Source organism: Engystomops pustulosus, chromosome 5 (genome assembly GCF_040894005.1).
Source record: "Engystomops pustulosus chromosome 5, aEngPut4.maternal, whole genome shotgun sequence".
In the NCBI taxonomy this organism is placed as follows: domain Eukaryota; kingdom Metazoa; phylum Chordata; class Amphibia; order Anura; family Leptodactylidae; genus Engystomops; species Engystomops pustulosus.
In genome coordinates this window covers 125,073,748-125,097,243 of record NC_092415.1, presented here as the reverse complement: position 1 = coordinate 125,097,243, position 23,496 = coordinate 125,073,748, and the positions used below count along the sequence as shown (strand labels likewise).

The following is a 23,496-nucleotide window of genomic DNA, read 5'->3' as shown; positions in this document are numbered from 1 at the left end:
ATTTAGGACGAAGTCTATCACTCCCTAGATGCCTAGCCTCGGAACTCTGGTCCTATGTGACCAGAGTGCCGACTGGAACCTGACCCTGCGATAACTGGCCCTATTGTAGACCTATTCAGCAGGTGTAGTCAGGTTTGAAAAAGTCCTTTGACATCGAGTGCTGTCACAACTCAGTGAAAGAACTATGTCATGTGGTATAAATCACAATGAGGGTGTAGAACCCGAGTCCCGACAAGGCTTGTTTCGCCCTATTGGGCTCATCAGGGGAACGTTGGGTTCTTCAGGGAACGCCCTATTAACGAACATTAAATATGTGCCGTGTTAGTCCCCACGGGTTATAGGTGTTAGACAAGAAATTATGCATTGTATATGTCACCAAGTGTGTTTAAGTTAGGTCTTACCTTAGCACCGTAGGGGATGGCAAGGGAGTAGAGGAGGAAGCCAGGCCGCGTGTGGCTGTTCGGAGTGGCAGTGCAGCTCCTGATATCAGCCGTGCTCACCAGTGGGTCGTCCTGACTGAGTATAGTGCAGGGATTTTAAAGTGACGCGCCATGACTTGGGGGCACGCCTCCTTCCGCCCCGGGTTGCCTACCTACCAATCACGGGGGTGCCGTGAAAAATGAGGGGCGGGCAAGACAGGCGCACGGCAAGTGTGCGACGGAAAAATCTTTTCCGGCGCAGAGTCGATACGACTCGCGCATGCGCACAGGTGGGGGTGACCCGCCAAACGCACGCGCCGCTGCGCGTGCGCATTGAGGCCCGTACGGATCACCACCCACGGGCTAGTTCCCAGGGGTGGGCGGACCACAGGCCGCAAAGGGGAGGAGACGGGGAGGTAGTAGGTAATGTCAAGCGCAGTCGGCATGTGAAGGTAAATTAGAGCAGCACACACCATGTTAAAATTGGACCACAATGTGCCTTTGGCACAGAAAGGGTCCTGATACAGTAATAGGGATTTAAAGGCATATTGATCCCAGTAACTATGTGTGGGAGCGAGGTAATAGTGTCGGACACAGGAGTAATCAATAGAAATGAATTTTTTGGTTCATCTTCAAAAATAGTTAGTGTGACAGGAGTCCCTGTCATTGGATAGTGAACATCTTGATGTTAGTTACAGGAAGCATGAGAAACTTAATTGTTCATTGAGACCCAGTGGAGACTCCGTTTGCATGTGGAAAATCCATTTGGTCTCTTTTTGTCTCAAAAGTCGGTCCCAGTCACCTCCCCTGTCAGGGGGTCTGACTAGATCGATACCAATAAAGAGGAGGCCTGTCGTGTCACCCTGGTGTTGTTCATGAATATGTCTGGCCAATGGTTTGTCCCTATTGTGCCTTATGTCTCCTAGGTGTTCGCCTATCCTACGGCGGAATTCTCGGAATGTTTTACCAATATACTGTTTACCGCATTTGCAGGTAGCTAGGTAGATCACACCGAGGGACTTGCAATTGATAAATTGATTTATGTCGTACGTGCATCCTGTGGTATTACTCATGAAGTTCTTGCAACTTTTAATCACTGGGCACGCAATACACCCGCTGCAACGATAGCAGCCTTTTATGTCGTGTCTGAGCCAAGTTTGTGCTGCCTTTGGTTTTACGAAATGGCTGTGTACTACCCTGTCCCTAATGCTGCGACCTCTTCTGTAGGTGATGGAGGGTTGTTCAGTGATGACAGAGGTTAGGTCAGGATCCATATGTAAGATATGCCAGTGTTTGGTCAATATTCTGCGTATGGTGTCTGCACCTCCATCATAAGTGCCTATAAGTCGAATGGTCTGTGGCATGGGCAGTTTAGGTTGGGTAGTCAGTAATTGAGTTCGGTCTAACGCCAGTGCTCTGTTATATGCAGTTTTAAGGATGGAGTCTGGATAACCCCGTGCTAGGAATCTGGAACGGAGTTCCTTGGCTTCTGTGGTGAATTCCTTTAGAGTGGAACAGTTCCTTCGAGCCCTCAGGTATTGACCAAAAGGGATACCCCGTTTAAGAGTAGGAGGGTGATTTGATTCCCATCTGAGTAATGAATTTGTGGAGGTAGGTTTCCTAAAGATGGTAGTATCTAGTTCACCCTTACTATTTTTCTGTATCTGGACGTCTAAGAAGGGGATACATGATGGTTGGATCTCGTAAGTGAATTTAAGACCTAAGGTATTATGATTGAGGTCACTGATCAGTTCCTTGAACTGCTCAGTGGTGCCGTCCCAGGTCAAGAATATATCATCGATATAGCGGGCCCAAAGGCCCACCATACCGATATGTCGTGTCCCATTTTCTTCCTCACCAAAAACGCAGCAGTGTTCCCACCAGCCCCGGAACAAGTTAGTATAGGTGGGGGCGCACGAACTGCCCATAGCAGTGCCCCTGAGCTGGTGGTACACTCTGCCGTCGAAGGTGAAGAAGTTATGTGTTAAAGAGAACTCTAGCAGTTCCAGGATGAATGTGCTATGTGCTTTGCATTGGTTGCCTCTGGTGTTGAGGTAAAACTCCACTGCTTTCAGGCCAAGACTGTGTGGGATAGATGAGTAGAGGGCCTCTACATCTATACTTGCTAGTAGAGTCTTGGGTCCGATGACAAGGCCATCCAACCTTCTGAGTAGCTCAGTGGTGTCACGAGTAAAGGAGGGCAGGGCTGTAACGAAGGGAGCTAATACTTTATCGATGTAGATGCCAATATTTTGGCAAAGGGCTCCGACCCCCGATACAATGGGTCGCCCTTTGAGTGGGTTAGTCCCCTTGTGTAGCTTTGGAAGCCCGTAAAAAGTCGCCAGAACGGGATGATTAGGTAGTAAGAAGTCGTGCTCCTCTTTGGTGATAAGATCCCGTGACAGGGCTCTTTTGAGAATGTCATCTAATTCGGCCAAATATTGTTTAGTGGGATTCCTCGTAAGTAGGGCGTAGCCTTCTCTATCGCTTAGGAGATTAAGGCACATTCTACGGTAGTCTTCTGCCTGTAATACTACAATATTCCCACCTTTGTCAGATGGTTTGATGACTATCTCGCAATCCTTCTCAAGACATGACAGGGCTAATATCTCATCTTTAGTACAATTCATGGTTTTGGATCTAAGGTCAGTGCTGGTAAGGTCATCGAGGACCAGTCGTGCGAAGATGTCCACACATGAAATGTCTCCTATTGGAGGAGTCTTTGTACTACGGTTTTTGAGGTCTGTAAAGGGGCCTTTCCCAGTTGTGATAGCTAAAGGTTCGGAAATGCTTTCCAGTAGGTGGATATCTGCTAAGATATCGCTAGGGATCCCCAAATCCTGACATTCTTTACGTTCTTGGATCTTAAAATATTTGTGCCACCGTAATTTACGTAAAAAAAGACGCACATCTTTATACCAATTGAAAGTGTCGCACCTGTTAGTGGGGACAAATGATAACCCTTTCCTCAATACCGAGATTTCTGCAGGGGTTAGTACGCGTGGTGACAGGTTAATGACTAAAGAGTCTAGGTCCGTCCTCTGGGGTTCCGGTTCCTGAGGGGATAGACTGGGCCTGTTGATAAAAAAGATGCTGCTGATGAGGAGGAGGAGGTGGCGTGCAGGCCGGGATTCGTGGATGGGTTTTCGGGGGCATGTTAAATTGCTGCCGGGGATGTGGTCTTTTCTGGTACCTCCCCTACCTCTACCTCGTCTTCCTCGACCTCTTCCTCTCGAGCCTTGGCTTGAGGTTGAGAGGTCTGTGTCCGTGTCAGTATCAGTCGTTAGGTCAGTGTCGACAGGGATGGGTCTGACGTTTATCCGGGAGTAGGCTTTATTGTCCCTAAAGTCACTCAAGTCTCTGTTGAATTGTTTGTGCTTCCTTTCTTTAAGGTGGAATTGGAATCTCTCTAAGTTGCTTTGTAGTTGTTTTTCAAGGACTGCAAATTCAGGGTCTGTTGAGAATTTATCAGTTACCTCGATGTATTCTTTTAGTTTAGTGGTTAGGGTGTCTAATCTGGCCTTTTCCTCTTGTAGGAGGAGTTGCATAAGGCGTATTGAACACGCTGTGGCTTCTTTTTCCCACTTGGTAATGAACCCTGATCCTTGGTAACGAGCTGCGGGAATGAGTGAAATTCTAAGGCCACGTGGAACTATGTTATGTTTAATATAGTTCTCTAATCCTTGGACTTCCCACCAAGAACTAATTTGATCTCTATAGATCTGGTGGAGTTCCTTAAAGGCTCCTTTTATTGTAGGTGTGTATTTTTTAGGGTAAATGCTTTGTCCGAAAATACCTCGCTAGCCTCTGTTAGCCACTGGGATGTGTCCAGTCCCGTTTTAAGGAAACCGGCCATCCCTAGGAGAAGTGTCAAGAAGAAAAAGGAGGGAAGGGTCTTACTCCCAGTGATGGGGGACCCTATGCAATCACTTATTAGGTATAAACAGAATACAACCAGTGATTAAGAAATGTAAATTGCTTCTTTATTGCCAATTATATACACAGGAAAGAAGAAGTCTTTGTAGAGTTTTTGTAGATGAGTTTGTAGTCACTGCACTGATGGTCAGTCTGTAGGTAAAAAGAGGATGATTGAGCATGTAGAAATCTGCTAAAGGTGACCTCAGATATAGTTTTAGAATATATAATGAGTACTCACCTTAAGTGTTGCTCGTGTTTCTCAAGAATCCTCAACAAAATGAATCTGTGTAGCTTGGGCAATAGCCAAAGTTAATTCACCTTGGCCTAGGTGACTGTCAAGCAGAGTCAATAATGGTCTCAGATGGGGGAGATACAGATCCCACAAGGATACACAGAGTGCAGAAAAGAAACGGAAGGGGTGAATCATAGACGATAGTCCGGTTGGGCTTTGGTTTGGTTGACCAAATAGTCATGTAAAGTCCCTAGAAAAGCCCTATTTAGGACGAAGTCTATCACTCCCTAGATGCCTAGCCTCGGAACTCTGGTCCTATGTGACCAGAGTGCCGACTGGAACCTGACCCTGCGATAACTGGCCCTATTGTAGACCTATTCAGCAGGTGTAGTCAGGTTTGAAAAAGTCCTTTGACATCGAGTGCTGTCACAACTCAGTGAAAGAACTATGTCATGTGGTATAAATCACAATGAGGGTGTAGAACCCGAGTCCCGACAAGGCTTGTTTCGCCCTATTGGGCTCATCAGGGGAACGTTGGGTTCTTCAGGGAACGCCCTATTAACGAACATTAAATATGTGCCGTGTTAGTCTCCACGGGTTATAGGTGTTAGACAAGAAATTATGCATTGTATATGTCACCAAGTGTGTTTAAGTTAGGTCTTACCTTAGCACCGTAGGGGATGGCAAGGGAGTAGAGGAGGAAGCCAGGCCGTGTGTGGCTGTTCGGAGTGGCGGTGCAGCTCCTGATATCAGCCGTGCTCACCAGTGGGTCGTCCTGACTGAGTATAGTGCAGGGATTTTAAAGTGACGCGCCATGACTTGGGAGCACGCCTCCTTCCGCCCCGGGTTGCCTACCTACCAATCACGGGGGTGCCGTGAAAAATGAAGGGCGGGCAAGACAGGCGCACGGCAAGTGTGCGACGGAAAAATCTTCGCATTGAGGCCCGTACGCATTGAGGCCCGTACGGATCACCACCCACGGGCTAGTTCCCAGGGGTGGGCGGACCACGGGCCGCAAAGGGGAGGAGACGGGGAGGTAGTAGGTAATGTCAAGCGCAGTCGGCATGTGAAGGTAAATTAGAGCAGCACACACCATGTTAAAATTGGACCACAATGTGCCTTTGGCACAGAAAGGGTCCTGATACAGTAATAGGGATTTAAAGGCATATTGATCCCAGTAACTATGTGTGGGAGCGAGGTAATAGTGTCGGACACAGGAGTAATTAATAGAAATGAATTTTTTGGTTCATCTTCAAAAATAGTTAGTGTGACAGGAGTCCCTGTCATTGGATAGTGAACATCTTGATGTTAGTTACAGGAAGCATGAGAAACTTAATTGTTCATTGAGACCCAGTGGAGACTCCGTTTGCATGCGGAAAATCCATTTGGTCTCTTTTTGTCTCAAAAGTCGGTCCCAGTCACCTCCCCTGTCAGGGGGTCTGACCAGATCGATACCAATAAAGAGGAGGCCTGTCGTGTCACTCTGGTGTTGTTCATGAATATGTCTGGTCAATGGTTTGTCCCTATTGTGCCTTATGTCTCCTAGGTGTTCGCCTATCCTACGGCGGAATTCTCAGAATGTTTTACCAATATACTGTTTACCGCATTTGCAGGTAGCTAGGTAGATCACACCGAGGGACTTGCAATTGATAAATTGATTTATGTCGTACGTGCGTCCTGTGGTATTACTCATGAAGTTCTTGCAACTTTTAATCACTGGGCACGCAATACACCCGCTGCAACGATAGCAGCCTTTTATGTCGTGTCTGAGCCAAGTTTGTGCTGCCTTTGGTTTTACGAAATGGCTGTGTACTACCCTGTCCCTAATGCTGCGACCTCTTCTGTAGGTGATGGAGGGTTGTTCGGTGATGACAGAGGTTAGGTCAGGATCCATACGTAAGATATGCCAGTGTTTGGTCAATATTCTGCGTATGGTGTCTGCACCTCCATCATAAGTGCCTATAAGTCGAATGGTCTGTGGCATGGGCAGTTTAGGTTGGGTAGTCAGTAATTGAGTTCGGTCTAACGCCAGTGCTCTGTTATATGCAGTTTTAAGGATGGAGTCTGGATAACCCCGTGCTAGGAATCTGGAACGGAGTTCCTTGGCTTCTGTGGTGAATTCCTTTAGAGTGGAACAGTTCCTTCGAGCCCTCAGGTATTGACCAAAAGGGATACCCCGTTTAAGAGTAGGAGGGTGATTTGATTCCCATCTGAGTAATGAATTTGTGGAGGTAGGTTTCCTAAAGATGGTAGTATCTAGTTCATCCTTACTATTTTTCTGTATCTGGACGTCTAAGAAGGGGATACATGATGGTTGGATCTCGTAAGTGAATTTAAGACCTAAGGTATTATGATTGAGGTCACTGATCAGTTCCTTGAACTGCTCAGTGGTGCCGTCCCAGGTCAAGAATATATCATCGATATAGCGGGCCCAAAGGCCCACCATACCGATATGTCGTGTCCCATTTTCTTCCTCACCAAAAACGCAGCAGTGTTCCCACCAGCCCAGGAACAAGATCTTAAATAGAATTTCTCTCCATATATCGGAGTTGATTGCTGTTCTTACCATATTAATACCCCTAATTATTCTTAGCCATATTTCCTTAATGTCCATTGTCACAGGTGCTAATGTCCACATCCTTCTCCAGTTTCTAGCCCTCATCCACTCTGTCTCATCTCTCCTCACTCCTAGTCCGTGTTTGGGAGCCCAGCGCTTGCGCCCCCGTCTACTAGGGCACCCGGGGCTCAAATAATTAATGGTGCAGCGCACTGCTGATTGGTGCTGGCCATTCCTGGATATGGATATAAACCGGCATCTCCCAGCATTCCCTGCCTTGTTTCGTTGCCTGTCTGCTGATTTCCCGTTGTGACCCCGGTTCCGCTCCTCACTTTGACTCCGTGCTGCCTGTTTTGACCTGCTTTGTTCCTGACGTTGATCCTGTGCTGCGTGTCCCGACCTCCTGCCTGTTCCCGACCGTGATTCTGCCTCACGACTTTGTACCACGCCTTGGCCACCACCACAAAGTCATGCCTGTGGAGCGACCTGGTGGTACCTTGCCGCAGCAAGTCCATCCCGCTTTGCGGCAAACTCTGGTGAAAACCAGCGACCACTTAGAATTCGCTCCCAGGTGTCGGCTTACGCCATTGCTCGCAGTTGTACAGATGATCCACTACATCAGATCCTGATATCCATATTGTCAAAGATTTCCTCTTTCCACTTGAGGCTGGTCTTTTCATGTAGCTTTATATTATTTACATGTATTATTTTGGAGTATAGATTCAATCTAAATTTATGATTTAGTGTACTTATTAGTTCTTTAAGTTATCTTTTGCTTCTCGAATATGAGTGCTAGAAAAAATACTTTTGGCAATATTGGATGTAAGACAGATAATCTGATTGGGGGAGGTTATATGTTTCCATAATGTAGTCATTGTAGTGCCCATAGATTTAATTTCTTTTTGGATATTATTTTGTGGATATCACCTAAGTCACTAATTTATAATTGTTTAGTTAGCACACCATCTATTTTTAGAAGTGTCCTTAGGGTTTGTCATGCAGCTATGGTGTTCTTTAACCCCTTATCACCGACACTAGTTTTCAACTCAATGACCAGACTCGATTTTTCGAATCTGACATGTATCACAATAATTGGTTAGAATTCAGGAACGCTTTAACATATCCGGGTGATTTTGAGATTGTTTTCCTGTGACACATTGTACTTCATGTTAGTTGTAAAATTCAAGTGATGATAAGTTTTGTGTTACGTTCTGGAAAAAAAAAATTTGGCAAAAGTGTGTAAAATTTCTTCATTTTCAAAGTTTAAAATGTTCCGCTTTCCAGACAGGAAATAAAACTACCCAAAAAGCTTGATAATTAACATTTACAGAATGTCTTCTTTATGTTGGGATGTTATGTTATGTGTCCTCTCCTTTTTCTAGGATGTTATGAGACGCAGAACTTTAGGTGCAATTTTTCTCAATTTCATGAATATCACCAAAACTCACATTTTGAGGGACAACTCAGCTTTCAAGTGACTTTGAAAGGCCTAAACTATAGTAAACCCCATAAATTACCCCAATTTAGAAACTTCACCCCTCAACATATGTAAAACAACTTCTACTAAGTCTATTAACCCTTTAAGTGTTTCACATGGGTTTAACCAATATGGACCTGCGATTTAGAAACTTTCATATTTTTTAGTAAAATACATTAATTTAGGCCAAAACTGACAGTTTCATAATAAATAAAATGATGAAACGCTCTGCAAAGTTTTATGCCTAAATTCTCCAGACTGTAGCGATACCCCATATGTGGTGGTAATAGAATGGAAGCAACGCCATTCACAGCAGATTTGTATTGTCACAATGTACAGGCTATAGAGTTTAAATTTTTTTGGTAATATTTTAGAAAATCGCATTGTTTTTACTATCGACAACTTTTCAGGGCCATAACTTCTGTATTTTTCTGTTGTCAGATCTGGTTGAGGGCTTATTTTTTGCGAAAAGAGTTGTTCTTTTCAGTCGTATCATATTAACCCCTTAAGGACGCAGGGTTTTTCCGCTCATTTCTCGCTCTCCAACTTCAAAAATCCATAACTTTTTCATTTTTACGTGTACAGACCTGTGTGAGGGCTTATTTTGTGCGTAACAAATTTTACTTTCCCGTAATGTTATTTATTTTAACATGCCGTGTACCGCGAAGCTGGAAAAAAATTCCAAATGTGGAAACATTGAAAAAAAACGTTCTTGTGGGCTCAGTTTTTTCGACTTTGATTGTCCACTCAAAATAACACCTCAGCTTTATTCTTTTGTTCGGTGCGATCGCGGTGAAACCAAATTTATATAGGTTTTATTGTGTTTTAATACATTTTCAAAAATTAAACGAATGTGTCCAAAAAAAAAAAAATGTTGCCATCTTCTGACGCTAATAACTTTTTCACACTTTGGTGCACGGAGATGTGTGAGGTGTCATTTTTTGCAAAATGAGGCGACGTTTTCATTGCTACCATTTTGAGGTCTGTGCAACATTTTGATAATTTTTTATTTAATTTTTTATGTGATTTAAAAAGGTGTAAAAAGGGCGCCATTTCCCGCCTCGGAGGTCACCGCCGGCCGTAACCGTTTTTATATTTTGATAGATCGGGCATTTTGGGACGCGGCGATACCTAATATGTTTGTGATTTTTACTGTTTATTATGTTTTATATCAGTTCTAGGGAAAGGGGGGTGATTTGAATTTTTAATATTTTATTAATTTTTTACATTTTTTAAACTTTTTTTTTTCTTTTTTTTTTCCCACTATTTCTTAGACCATCTAGGGTACATTAACCCTAGATGGTCAGATCGCTCCTACCATATACTGCAATACTTCTGTATTGCAATATATGGCATTTTTGCAGGTCATACATTACAATGAGCCACTGGCTCATTGTAACGAATCTCCAGAAGCCATGTAGCCTCGTGTCAAAAGAAGACCTGAGGCTACCATGGCAATCAATCGCCGCTCCCCGATGACGTTCGGGGGCGCGGCGATCGTAAAAAAGACTTTTAAACGCCGCCGGCGACTTTGCCAGCGGCAATTACAGGGTTAATAGCCGCGACCGTGGTTATTAGCGGTGGGGGTTTTCTGCAAAATGCAAAAACCCCACCTTTGTATGAAGAGGACTCAACCCGTGAGCCCTCTTCATACACTCCTTATACCTCTGCGCCGTAGAGCTACGGCGCAGAGCGTTAAGGGGTTAAAGTGCATAACTTATTTTGATAGCTTTTTAGAACATTTTTGTGATGGTGTTTGATGAAAAATTGTATATTATGGGAAGTTTTTTTTTTTTTTCAATATTGATTTCGATTAATTGTACTGTTTAATACGGACGCAGTGATACCAAATATGTATGTTTTTTGGTGTTTTTGTATTTTATATACTTTATTAGCATTTTATGTGTGACTGGGGAGATTATGGGACTTTTGATTTATTTAATTATTATTCTAAAATGATTTTTACTTTTTTTTTACATTTTTTACACATCTCATATTTGGGCTTGTTCAAGCCCTATTGCAATGTATAGTGTAAGTAACTGAACATGCTGAGCATGCTCAGTTACTTACAGCCGGGTCCTGCCAGCAAGGCAAAACCCGGTGTGCAGAGGAGCCGGAAGCCTCGGGGCACTCGTCGGAGGTCGAGGGGAGGTTTTTCAGCACATTTTTTGTGCTGAAAAACTCGGCTTATACACAGGTATATACGGTACCATATATATTTAAGTATAAGCTGACTTTTTCAGCACAATTTATTTGTTGAAAGACCCCCACTCGGCTTATACTCGAGTCTATTACAAAATAGTTAGTACTCTAGTAGTCTTCTTCTCCCCACAGCAGGTCTTTGGGTTCACGGCTGGGCCGGCAGATGCACGTCTATGCGATCTGCCGGCACAGAACTATGACGTGCATCTGCCGACCCGGTCTGGGAACACGAAGACCTGCTGCTGGGAGCAGAGGGCGCTGGGGGACAGTGCCTGAGAGTGAGTACTAACTTTATTTTTTCAAGGGAGCACTTGGCTGGGCATTTTATTAAGGGGGGCACTCTGCTGGAAATGTTATTAAGGGAGCTACTCTGCTGGATATTTTATTAAGGGCGCCACTCTGCTTTGAATTTCATTAATTGCAGGGTATGCTGTGGACATATTATTTATGAAGCCGTATTTCCCACCCTAGACTTATACTTGAGTCATTAAGTTTTCACAGTTTTTTTGTGGTAAAATTACATACCTTGGCTTATACTTGGGTCAACTTCTAATCAAGTATATACAGTATCTAATAATGCTTTTATTTATTTTCCTGTACAAGCCTTAATGATAATTCAGGGACTTAATTAGACTGTTTAGTCTAATCTTGCATTGCCTAAAATTTAGTAAGATCAATAAAGCTGCCTATTTGTCTTTTTTGTAACGTTTTTTTTTTCTTTTTTTTTTTTTATATTTTGATTATCTTTTCTAGATGTGACTTACCTGGATCACATTGGTACAACTTTGTTTCCTGAGAGTCTTCTTCGATCATTCATGAATGATTTGTCCGAAAATGTTTATGGTGAGAATAAGTACTTCATTTATCAAATATCATTCTATCACTGAAGTAATTTTAAAATCACATTGTAAATTTAATGACTTCTTAAAACTTTGAAAGTCTTCTGTAGCATCTTCATTATTGTGGAGTTGTCCACTTTCAGAAAATAATTGATATTGTTTGTGTAAAGAAAAGTTACTTTATATACTCAAGCATAAGCCAAGTTTTTCAGCACAATTTTTGTGCTGAAAAAGCACCCATCGGCTTATAATCGGGTAAATAAAAATAATAAACTGTGTATTCACCAGAATTAATAATTAATGAATCTGCAAAAGAAAATAACCCCCATATGTCCAAATTAATAAAAAATAAACATTTTTATAGCCTGTAATAATAATATATAATAATATAGTGTGGACAGGAACTCTCTAAGCAGACACATCATGATCCCTGTAGTTCTGTGTGGTGATAATGTGGTTAGATTATCAGGGTACAGGTTTATATACACTTTTATATTTCATTTAGTTTGTAAACATTATACAAGTAACTGACACATAGAAAGAGAGATGAAACAGATCAGAGATGATGAGATACATGACATGCATATTACATATGACTTTCTCACCTCTGCTATCACTGTCATTACATACTGTCAGCTCTACTATATACCTCCCTTCCTCTGCCCTGGATAAAAATCTTATCTCCCTGTAGCTTGTAGCTGTTTACATGGTGGCAGGACGTCAGTGCCTGTGAGACCTCTTCCTGGTGGAATCCCCCTTTTTCCCCCTTCACGGCAGGAAGTGACTTAATGATGCGCACTGTACTATTACAGCACACGATAGGTGCTGGCTCATATTCGGAGCCAGCACCGTACAGAACGGGTGTCAGTTGCATATCGCAGCTGACATTTATCTGTAACACCCGCAACCGGAGGTTCCTCCAAACATGACCGCGGCGTGTAAGGGGCTATTGACGTGGATCGGACCCCCCTGCGGCACCTACTGAGGGGCTCCGATCCTCTGGGGGTCCAGTCTGCCAGTGCCCTGGGGCTGTACGATCTCTTGATCTCTTCCGTGAAGACCCGGCTGTAATACACTTAGCATGCGCAGAATTCTCAGTGTCTTACAGTACAAAGTGTAATACTTCTGTTTTTTTTTAATAAAATTAAATAATAAAAGAAAGTTAAAGTCCTCCAAACACCACAATTCCTTATACACAAGTAATAGAGTACAAAAACACTAAATCACAACCCCCCCCCCCACTTATTTGGTATAGCTGCGTCCATAACAATCTGTACAATAAATTATCATCATAATTGGAACCGCTCAGTGAAGGCGGTAAAAAAAAAACCAAAAACTTGCCAAAAATGTAAATTTTTTTAATCAAATTGCTTTACAAAAAAAGTTCTAAAAAGTGATCCAAAAAAGTTGCAAGCACTTAAATGGCACCACTAAAAAGAACAACTTGTCACACAAAAAATAAGCCCAAAACCAGCTCCGTCAACCAAAAAGTTATCCCACTGCAAAAATGGCGATACTAAAACAAATGCAATTTTTCTATTTTAGTTTTTCTTCAATAAAATTGGACAAATATAAATAAAACTATATAAATGAGGTATCACCATAATTGTAGTGATCCGTAAAATAAAAATAATATATTATTTTTATGGTAAAGTGAAAATCCCTCCTCCCCCACACCAAAAAAATGCTAAAAATCCCAAGCAATAAAATCACAAAACGGTCCAGACAGCCCCCCGTTTATGATCGCTGCTATTGGCTGATCAATGCAGACCAGTCAATAGCAGCGATTTTAATTATGATGTCAGTAATACGGATACCATGTCTGTAGACACGGTGATCAGGGCAAGGTGACGGCTGTTCCTGACAGCCACTAATTTTGCCTTGCGGTCCAGAGGGGTTTCGCTGCCCCCCTCTGTTCATGTTCTCTACTATTGGCTGGCCAATCTGGACCAGCCAATAGCAGCAATATTCGTCACAATGGGAATCGCTGGGGTGAATAAGAGCAACACTCGGCGATAATTGTTGCTGTCTTGGACAGCACCAATTAACAGTGGTTGGGGCCATGTCTGGTGGTATCATGCTATCTCGCAGAGGGCTCCGATTGACTGATCTGTGCCCCCACTGCTGGATAAGGGATACCATTTGTATGTGGATAACTTTTATCCTAGCGTTCCCCTATTCCAATATCCCTGGACACAGTTCCCTGAGGTTCTGTAGCATGCGGCGGCACTGAACACAAAAACCATTCAGGTCCCCGGGAACCCTTGTTAGGCAGCCACTTAGAAAGGGGACAAATTCTAAACACCGAAGATAGCCCTTTTAGGACTGCCAAGGCAATTAAATTTATTTACAAGGACTGTCCTAAGACAGAATGGAGCCTTATCGGTCAGGCCTAAAACATAAATTTTATTAAATTAGATTAGAAGTCTAACAATATATATCACACTCGTTTCTTAAAATTGGCAGGTTTGAGGCTCGTAATTTTCTATCTACATTTATAGTGTTAGGTATTCCTCAACCTGTATTACATAAACGGGTCACTGCAGCTACCCAACATAAAAGCAGCCTCAAACAAGTCAATTTAAAAGCCAAACAAGAACCCCTCCGACATGTTTCGCCGGAGAACCAGCGTCATCAGGGGATCGGGGCTACTGAATTGTGGGAGGAGCTAGGGTAGGTATATATAACTTCAAGGTGGGACAACCTATTGAAGGCACCAATGGTTTTGAACTACTAGTGGGGTTGCTTAGCAACACAATATTGGCCTCCATGCTAGCCAATAAATGCAGAAGGAGGCATACAGGGATACCCCTGGTTTTAAGGAAGTGACACGTATAGTGCGGGACTATGGTTTAATTGGTCCGGGGTATTTGACACACCTTCTGATGCCCTTTGACCTTTTTACCTCATACTCCAATCATGTGAACCGTTGCCGGATCACGATTGGCTGAAGGATGACATCCCCTAAAGCTCGTGGGGTAATTGGTCCTCAGTCACTAGTCATCGCTGCGACGCAGTTACAATAGGGTACTGCCATGGTGAGAGGATAATGAGGGAATAAACTTGCGACATCCTACCTCTGGTGCTGCCACCACCGATGACGTGATAATTCTCAAGATGTATAGCCATGCGCAATATCTCAGTAAGGTGCCGCGACACTTCGAGAGTTTGCGCATGCGCGAAAACTCAGAGTGTACGATGTGGTGACCACAATGGCTGTAATCTGTTAGTAGAGTTCGCGCATGCGTGGGGACATAGGCTAATTGGACTGTAAGGTATTAGGAAGATTTGCGCAAGCGTGAAAACATAGAATCGTTTGGCTATCAGCATTTTGGAGAATACGTGCATATGAGGGGACATTGTGTATTTAACTTACAATTCCCATATTACCCATGAGTTTGAATGGTGACAAAATAAAATGAAATGGTATAATACATATTTTTGTGCATTCTGTGACATGTGACATGCACAGACTGGATGGTTTGCGAACCTCTATCTACCAAACTCAGGCCAGCCAGCTGCCCTGGCTAATTACCTAGAGGAACTTTCCTCATTCTAGGAAGGGATCCTAGTTATACGGGAGACCTGAACTTAGTCTTGTCCCCGGATTTAGACGCCTCGAGAGGGGTATCCCATATCCCACGATCACAATTAACTCACGTAAGGGACCTTCTACACTCACATACGGTGGTGGACGTCTGGAGAACTATGTATCCGAGCTCCCGAGATTACACATACTATTCCTCCACACATGACACATACTTGACGATAGACTATTTCCTCATTGACCATTTCCACTTAGAATAGCCTAAACTACCATCCACACTTCTCCATTGTCAGATCATGCTCCTATCTCAATTACGCTAAATCTAGCCCCTCCGTCACACTCTATGGTTAGATGGGTCCTTAAAAATTCACTCCTAACAGATACGGTACACGTCCAGGAAGTGAATAGAGAGCTAGAGCACTACTTCTCCTCAAACGCTGACTTGGTCACCAATCCCCTAGTGTGCTGGGAAGCTCACAAATGTTACATCAGGGACGTATTTATGAGAATATGGGGGAGGGTAAAAAGGCAACAATATGCTGACTTATTGGCTCAGATAAAAGAGACAGAGCCCGGTCGCATATCACCAAACGCTCTCAGAACTCAAAGAACAAGAAATTACGTTCCCCACATCAATAATCACACAGGCTCCAAGATTACTTCATCAGCGGGCATTGCAGAGGCCGAAAGACATAGGGGACTATTTGACTTCGGCAGACTTCCCAACTCCATCCACAGAAGAGAGACAGAACCTAGAAGCCCCGATTACTCCAGAAGAAGTGAAGTTAGCACTTGACATGGCTCAAATAGGCAAGTCCCCTGGCCCAGGTGGCTTTTCCGTCCAATATTTCAAAACCTTGTGCATAGTGCAAAAAATAGAACTCACATTAGCACAATCCCTGGGGCAGAGACGCTATCTCACCTACACGCCAAACAGCGGTCAGGTACGTTCCATGTCTCAGTCAGTCCAATGGTACGGTACATATAGTGCAAAAAATAGAACTCACATTAGCACGATCCCTGGGGCAGAGACGCTATCTCACCTACACGCAAAACAGCGGTCAGGTACGTTCCATGTTAACATGGAACGTACCTGACCGCTGTTTGGCGTGTAGGTGAGATAGCGTCTCTGCCCCAGGGATCGTGCTAATGTGAGTTCTATTTTTTGCACTATATGTACCGTACCATTGGACTGACTGAGTATTACACAACAGTATCTATGAATAGCTCACATGATCCAGAGGCAATGTTGTCTAGTGCAAGCTATTATTGAAAGAAAAGTGCAATATATAATACTTTTGGAACAAAGGAGTATGCAATACATGTATTTTGGAAACAAAGAGAAGATTATTAAGATGGATGTACTAATGGAAATATTGAAGTAAAGATAAAGTATGCTTTATGTCTTTTTGTGTGGTCAATTTTTGGACACTGTTCATAGATTGCGATTTTAGGGGGAGGTGGAGAATCCCCCGTCCTAGACCACTTTGTTTGAATCAAACTCCATACACTGTACCTTGTCTATTTTTGTGAATACTAAAACAAATGCAATTTTGTATTTGCAATTTTGTAGATTGTATAGCCTATTCCCAATGCGCGTTGTTATAGAACGGTGCGGCGGGTAGTGACTTGCCAACACGGTTCAGACACAGTGATCGGGGCAAGATGGCGGCTGTTCCTGGCAGCCATCTATCCTGCCCCATGGACCAGAAGGGTTCCGTCCCCCCCACACCCCCAGTTCATGATCGCTGCTATTGGCTATTCAATTCAGACCAGCCAATAGAAGTGAATTTACTTATGACGTCAGTAATACCGATCACCATGTCTGTAGTCACGGTGATTGGGGCAGGGTGGCAGCTGTTCCTGACCAATTTTGCCTTGCGGTCCGGAGGGGTTTTGTTTCCCCCCTCTGTCCATGTTTACCGCTATTGGCTGGTCGATTTGGTCCAGCCGAAAGCAGCAATATTCGTCACAATGGTCATCGCTAGGGTGAATAAGAGCAACACTTGGCGATAATTTCCCTACGAAAAACAAAGATATGGTACAAGAGCGCTGGCCATGTACATTGTACAGATGATGCTGTACAACTCTTACGAGCTGTTCCAATGTGCAGGTCCTGCAGTATCATTTCTCTGTTTTCAAGAGGAAGATATTAGGAAACTAATATTGGGATAAGAAGGAAGGGGCCCCAGTACCTCTGGTTTAGATGTTCCCGTGTTTTGCCAGGACAGCATTTTCCCGGTGAATTCTGCTGCTTCTAAAGGTAGGACTCAATAAAGAGTCTGTTCCAAAAGAGGAGTTAGGGTGGACACTATATACTAAGAGACCTGCAACACCTCCAGAGTTACAAAAGTTTAGTTGGTCCCCTGATATATTCTACCTCCTTATACGCAACACATTCACAATTTATGCCCAATAAGTTGTGAATTCATTTTGGTAAAATGAATAATTGTAACAACTGTTAGGTCACGTTGCTCCCTATACCACTCCATTATTTCATAAGGGGCGCCACATATCGGGCACTGAACTTTCCAGAAATAATTGCAATTTCCATCTTGGACTCCATTGCATATCATGTTTGGAAACCACCTATATGTTCAAAATGCTCATTTCACCATATGTATAACACTACACCACATATTGCACCTTGCTATATTCCCCACAGGGTGTACATTCAACAATTAGCGTCACTTTTCAGGTTTTCCTCTGTTTTGGTACCACTACGGCTCTTCAAATGTATCCTGACAGATGTGAAGGATTTCTGTCAAATTTGGCCTCTAAAAGACAAACATCCCTCTTTTCCGAAACTGTGCACCCATAAAGCATTTTATATGCACATGTGGGGTACTTCTACACTTGTGAGAAATCTTTTTCGGGGTTATTTAATATATTATCTCTTGTGGCTTACAAAAAGTAAGTCCTAATTAAATCTTTCACCTTTAGGGACAAATACACATATTACACCTTGCTAAATTCTCCAAAGGGTGCACTTTCCAAAATGGTGACACTTGTTGGGGTTCCCCTCTGTTTTGGTACCACTAGGGCTCTCCAAATGCATCCTGACACATGTAAAGGATGATTGTCAAATCTGGCTTCTAAAAGGCCAAAGCCCCTCTTTCCCTTCGGAGCCCTACTGTGTACCCATACAATACTTTATATGCAAAAGTGGTGCAGTTCTGTGCTTAAGAGAAATAGTTTTACACATTTTATGGGTGTTGTTTCATCTTTTATCCCTGTGGCTTACAAAAATTTAGGGTAAAAGTAACTTAAAAAAAAAGTAATTTTCACCTTTTTTCCCTTTTGGGGCCTAATTGAATCAAACACCTGTTGGGGCAAATACACAAATTACACCTTGCTATACTCTCCAAGAGGTGTACTTTCCAAAATGGTGTCTCTTGTTGGGGCTTTCCACTGTTTTGGTACCATTATGGCTCTCCAAATGCATCCTGACACATGAAAACTTTTTCAGCCATATTTGCCCTCCAAAAACGAAACAACGCTCTTTCCATTTCAAGTGCCCCCTGTGCCCATACAGCAGGGTACAGTGACAAAATGGGTATTGGCATACTCAGGAGGAATTGCCCTAAACATTGTAAAATGCATTTTCCTTTTTAACCCATTGTGAAGGTGCAAATTTTAGTGTTCATTGAATTTATAGTAAGATAAAATTACATTTATGTAATTTCACTTTCATTTATCTTTCACCCTCATGAAACGCTCATAGGGTTAACAAAATTCCCAAAGGTTGTTTTGAATATTTTGAGGGGTGTAGTTTCTAAAATGGTGTCATTTGTTTTCTGGTTTTCTGTCATGTGGGCCTTATGAAGTCACTTCTAAATAAATTGACCCTCCAAAAGTAGGTTTTGATGATTTTCGTGAAAATCTAAAGAGTTGCACCTAAAGTTATAAGCCTTCTAACATCCTAAAGGAAAAGATGTTTGAAAAATGATGCCAAGTTAAAGCAGACATATGGAAAATGTTAGTTATCAAGTTATTTTAGTGATATAACCAACTTTCCAAAAAGTAGAACAAAATTTCCATTTATTTCATAAATAAATACTGAACATATTGATTAAATTTCTCAGCCAACATGAAGTACAATCTCAAGGGGGCGTGGCCTTACTGCGGACGGAGATGGCCGCACATTAGAGCTTCTCTTGCCCGAACCCTGCTCCAGCACCGCTAACGGTACCGAATCCAGTGCCAGAGTCCACAGTAGATGGGAGCAAAGAGAAGAGGGGGTACCCGGACCCCAGCAGCACCACTCAGCCGGTCCTCGGCCCGCGGAATCGGCCGATTCCTCATGGCGGCGGCCGCAGCCAACACAGGCCCTGCACCAGCCCAGAGACCGGAATCACGGGAAGCCTCCACGACAGTAGAACCGCCGGCCTCCATACCTGCCGCGGACACCGCTGAGGATCTCCGTTGGTGGGGCGCCGGAGCCCGGAACGCTCAGGCAGGCTCCGCTTCCTCGGGTGGTGGTCGGGTCCGCGACACTCGCTGCCACGCGGCAGTCCGCCATCTTGGCCGCGTGGCAGCGAGTGTTGCGGACCCGACCACCACCCGGCTTGCACAGACGGTAGGAGCAGTGCAAGCAGGGGAAACCACAGCCGGATCGGCTACCCCCCGGCACCAGCCTGAAGACGGGATGGAGCGGCACGTCCCAGGAGAGGGAAGTGTTAGCTCCGATATAACCTTACACCGAGATGGCGGCTGATCGCAGCAGTCCAGGTACTGTCGGGCATAGAGGGGGGAGCAAGCTGGCCAGGACAGTACAAGTGTATGTTCAGGTGCATACTGCCCCACGAAGCCCACCTGAGGGGATGATATTGGGAACGGTACAACCCCAACCAATTGGGCCCTGTGATCCCTTGTGTGTGGCTTCTTCAGTACAGGCCCAAGGGGCAGTGGAGGCACCAGTGGAGACACATGGCCCCAGTGTGTTTCCCCAAGAAAGACCCTTAGCCCTCACCAGTGGAGACGATCCATCATGGGCTGAGCAGGTGGAGCTACAACAAGTGAGAGAGATGGGCCTAGGGGACCCCCAATGGATAGAGGGGAAAGGAGGAAAAGTGATGCCACCTGCACCCCACTCCCCTGTTTTGTGGCCGGATTCAGGGGAAGATTGGCCAGCCACCCCAGTGGCCCATACCCCATGCCCTTCCCAAGGTGGTCTGCATCGCAATCATCACAAGACAGGCCACATCAGGCCAGAGATCTTACTGGCCATACTGCATCTAATATAGAGCTCTCCCAAGAAGGGGTCTTTGAGTCCCAAAGAGTCTTGTTGTCCCAGGAAGTTGGTGCACTGGCTGAATTACGTGCTCTGAGCTCCCACCTCCGCACCATTCCCACTAGGGATGATATGGAAAGCTATGTGGTTAGATTGGAGCAGTCTTATACCGCCGAGCTACACGCGGTACGGGAGGAAGTTTAACAGCTTGAGAATCGTGTAACATCTACTGAGGTCACTCAGAATGATCTTAGTGTCCGTTTAGAGGCACAAGCTGCTACTATTGCCTCCCACTCCTTTCAACTCCAATTTTTGGCTGACCAAATGGATGACGCCGAGAACAGGGGAAGGCGCAATAATATCAGAGTATGGGGTTTCCCGGAATCAGTAGAGACTCCTGCGCTCCATGACACCTTACGCCAGTTGTTCAACTCCATTTTGGAAGTACCGGCAGATACGCCGGTGGAGCTGGATAGGGCCCATCGCTCACTACAACCCAGACCCGCAGCACTCGAACAGCCGAGAGATGTTATCTGTCGGGTACACCGTTATCAGCTGAAAGAGGCAATTATGTCCAAGGCAAGATCAGCAGGGGACATCATGTTCCAGAGGTCCTGCATACAGCTCTTACCAGATTTATCAAATCTGACACTACCAAAACGAAGAGCGTTGAAGCCCTTCTTGGAGGAATTACAACAGCGAAATATACCCTACTCATGGGGCTTTCCGTTTCGCCTCCAGATCCGACAGGCGGAGCGGAGATTTGTTATCCGACACCCGGGGGAGGTTCCTGCTGTAGCAGAGGCATTACATATTACAGCTCCTGAGTTACCTGATTGGCAAGGTCTACCATTACCTCCACTACACGGAGCTGCGCACGGAGGTGTTCAGCTGGGTCGCGATCCTGGTCCGCTGCCCCCGGAATGATCTTCAATAAGCATGGTTGTTTATGGATGTGTTTTCTTTCGCAGGGTTAGGGCATCAGATGGAGGAATGGCCATTATGGGACGAGATTTTGAAAGCCGACGAGGCTCCTAAGTTTGGAGATCAACATTACTGTCAACGGTTTACAGTGATAGTAGGACTCTCTGAGTTCAGTAGTAGTTCAAAGTTCCATTGTCACCTCCTCTGCCCTCCAAATGTTCATTACTGCTTTAATTCTTAAACAACGTTCTCTCCTTTCTTTTGTATTCTCTTGAAACTGTATTTGGTTTATTGATTTGTTATAGATTCACTGTGTAATATGCGGTTGTTGGGTGGGGGGAGGGGGAGCCTTTCGTAGTCAGCACACTACCCACCGGGGAATCCCACCGGGGAATCCGTAGCCAGCAGGCCTGTCTGCGGTATTATAAGTGTTGTTTCCCCACTGTTCAGTGTTTGTTTGTTGAGTGTTAGTCTGTTCTGTGTTGTGTGAGACACTGAATGGGTTAACTGTGGATGGGCGGTATGTTTCCCCTAGGTTTTGCTATTATGCAAGGCCTTAGTGCTGAGGTTGTGTTGTCCAGCACCTTGGACACAGGTGGTGGGAACAGCCCAATCAGCCTGCATAAAGCCGCTGAGCAGAGCTGAGAGTGTTGTCTCTCTGACAGGAGGCTTGAGAGCACGCAGCCTTGACCTCTGTGCCTGAAACAGCGAAACTGTTTTGTTAGGTGGTGAGTTAGTGAACCATTGTTTAGTTAGCACCCTGACGGGTAGGATATTATTTGTTTTTGATGCCTGAATGTGAAGGCTGTTTTTATTTTGTTCCTGCTGAAATAAACACCGGCTAAACCTGTTTTGGACTGTACCTTGGTGTCACTGTCGTGAACTGCATCACAGCACCCCGCTACCACGGTCTCTGCTGGGCCAAACCTCCCACAGTTGGTATTGCCCCACTTTGTCGTGTTTTAGTGTATAGCCCTTTCCCTTCTGTACCCATACCCATTCCCTTTGTTACAATACAGGAAGGTCCGGTATCCTCCGCTATCCTCTCAGCGGGGCGGTGTGAAGCTAGTGGGGACTCAGATCCACCATGGATACTTTGTGTCTCGCATCCCTCAATGTTAGGGGACTTAATGTCCCACAGATGAGGTCACAGATCCTATATGACATGCACAAACAGAGTTAACATCCTTTTCTTACAGGAGACCCATTTCAGATCCACCAACGTGCCAGACATTCGAGATCGCTATTTCACGCAATGGATCCACAGCCCCAACCCTGAGGCCAAGTCAAAGGGAGTGTCGATAGCCTTCCTCAAATCACTGTCGCTGGAGGTCCTGGCGACAAATGTGGACGACGAGTGCAGATATATCTTTGCGAAGGAATTTGCGGCACTCACCCGTTGGAAATATTCTTTATTGTGGTTTCACATCAGATCAGTCCGACATGGTACAGCCAAAGTGGGGCAGAAGTAGGAGCAGGGGGTCAAACAAGGCGACAGCCGTTTCGCGCCGTCTGGCGCTTTCTCTAGCCTGATTAGGCTGACTAGGCTAGAGAAAGCGCCAGACGGCGCGAAACGGCTGTCGCCTTGTTTTACACCCTGCTCCTACTTCTGCCCCACTTTGGCTCTCGCCACCTGGTACCTCCCCATCAACAGCCCTATCCCTGTTTGCAGGACAATATTGAGAGCACTGTCGGATTTTATGGAGAGACACCTAATAGTAGGGGGCGACTTTAACTTTCCTCTGCACCCCTCAGTTGACACGTCAGGAGGGCGGGACGCTACCCCGCTCAGCCACCTCTGTAGCCTGCGGAGAGACTTACACGCCCTGCAGCTGGTCGACGTCTGGCGGATCTTGCATCCTCAGGATCGGGACTATTCCTACTTTTCCCCGGCGCACGGCTCTTATAGCAAAATCGATTTTTTTCCTTTTAAGTCACAACGCCCTTAAATGGGAACCCAAGACGACAATTGGGAACATTCTCTTCTCTGACCTCGCTCCCATTTTCCTGACACTGTCCTTGCAGCGCCATAGTCGCAGCCCGTGGAGGTGGAAACTAAATCACCACCTCCTAAGGGACTCCGTTTGTGCTGCGGAGATTAGAGAACACATAGCCTCCGTTGCCAATGGCCCGGAGTGGAGAGATACG

The 23,496-nt window shown here is 44.7% G+C and overlaps 1 protein-coding gene across 5 annotated transcripts in view; it reads left to right on the top strand.

Annotated features, from left to right (window-relative positions):
• The window catches only part of MOCOS (molybdenum cofactor sulfurase), a 551,645-nt gene that overhangs the window by 26,911 nt on the left and 501,238 nt on the right, over nucleotides 1-23,496 (top strand). For all 5 annotated transcript variants that reach the window (XM_072152958.1, XM_072152959.1, XM_072152960.1 and 2 more), the window contains one exon: nucleotides 11,559-11,648. In XM_072152958.1, coding sequence (XP_072009059.1) covers nucleotides 11,559-11,648 — 90 coding nt within the window. Of the gene's footprint in view, nucleotides 1-11,558; nucleotides 11,649-23,496 lie in introns of those variants that run through there.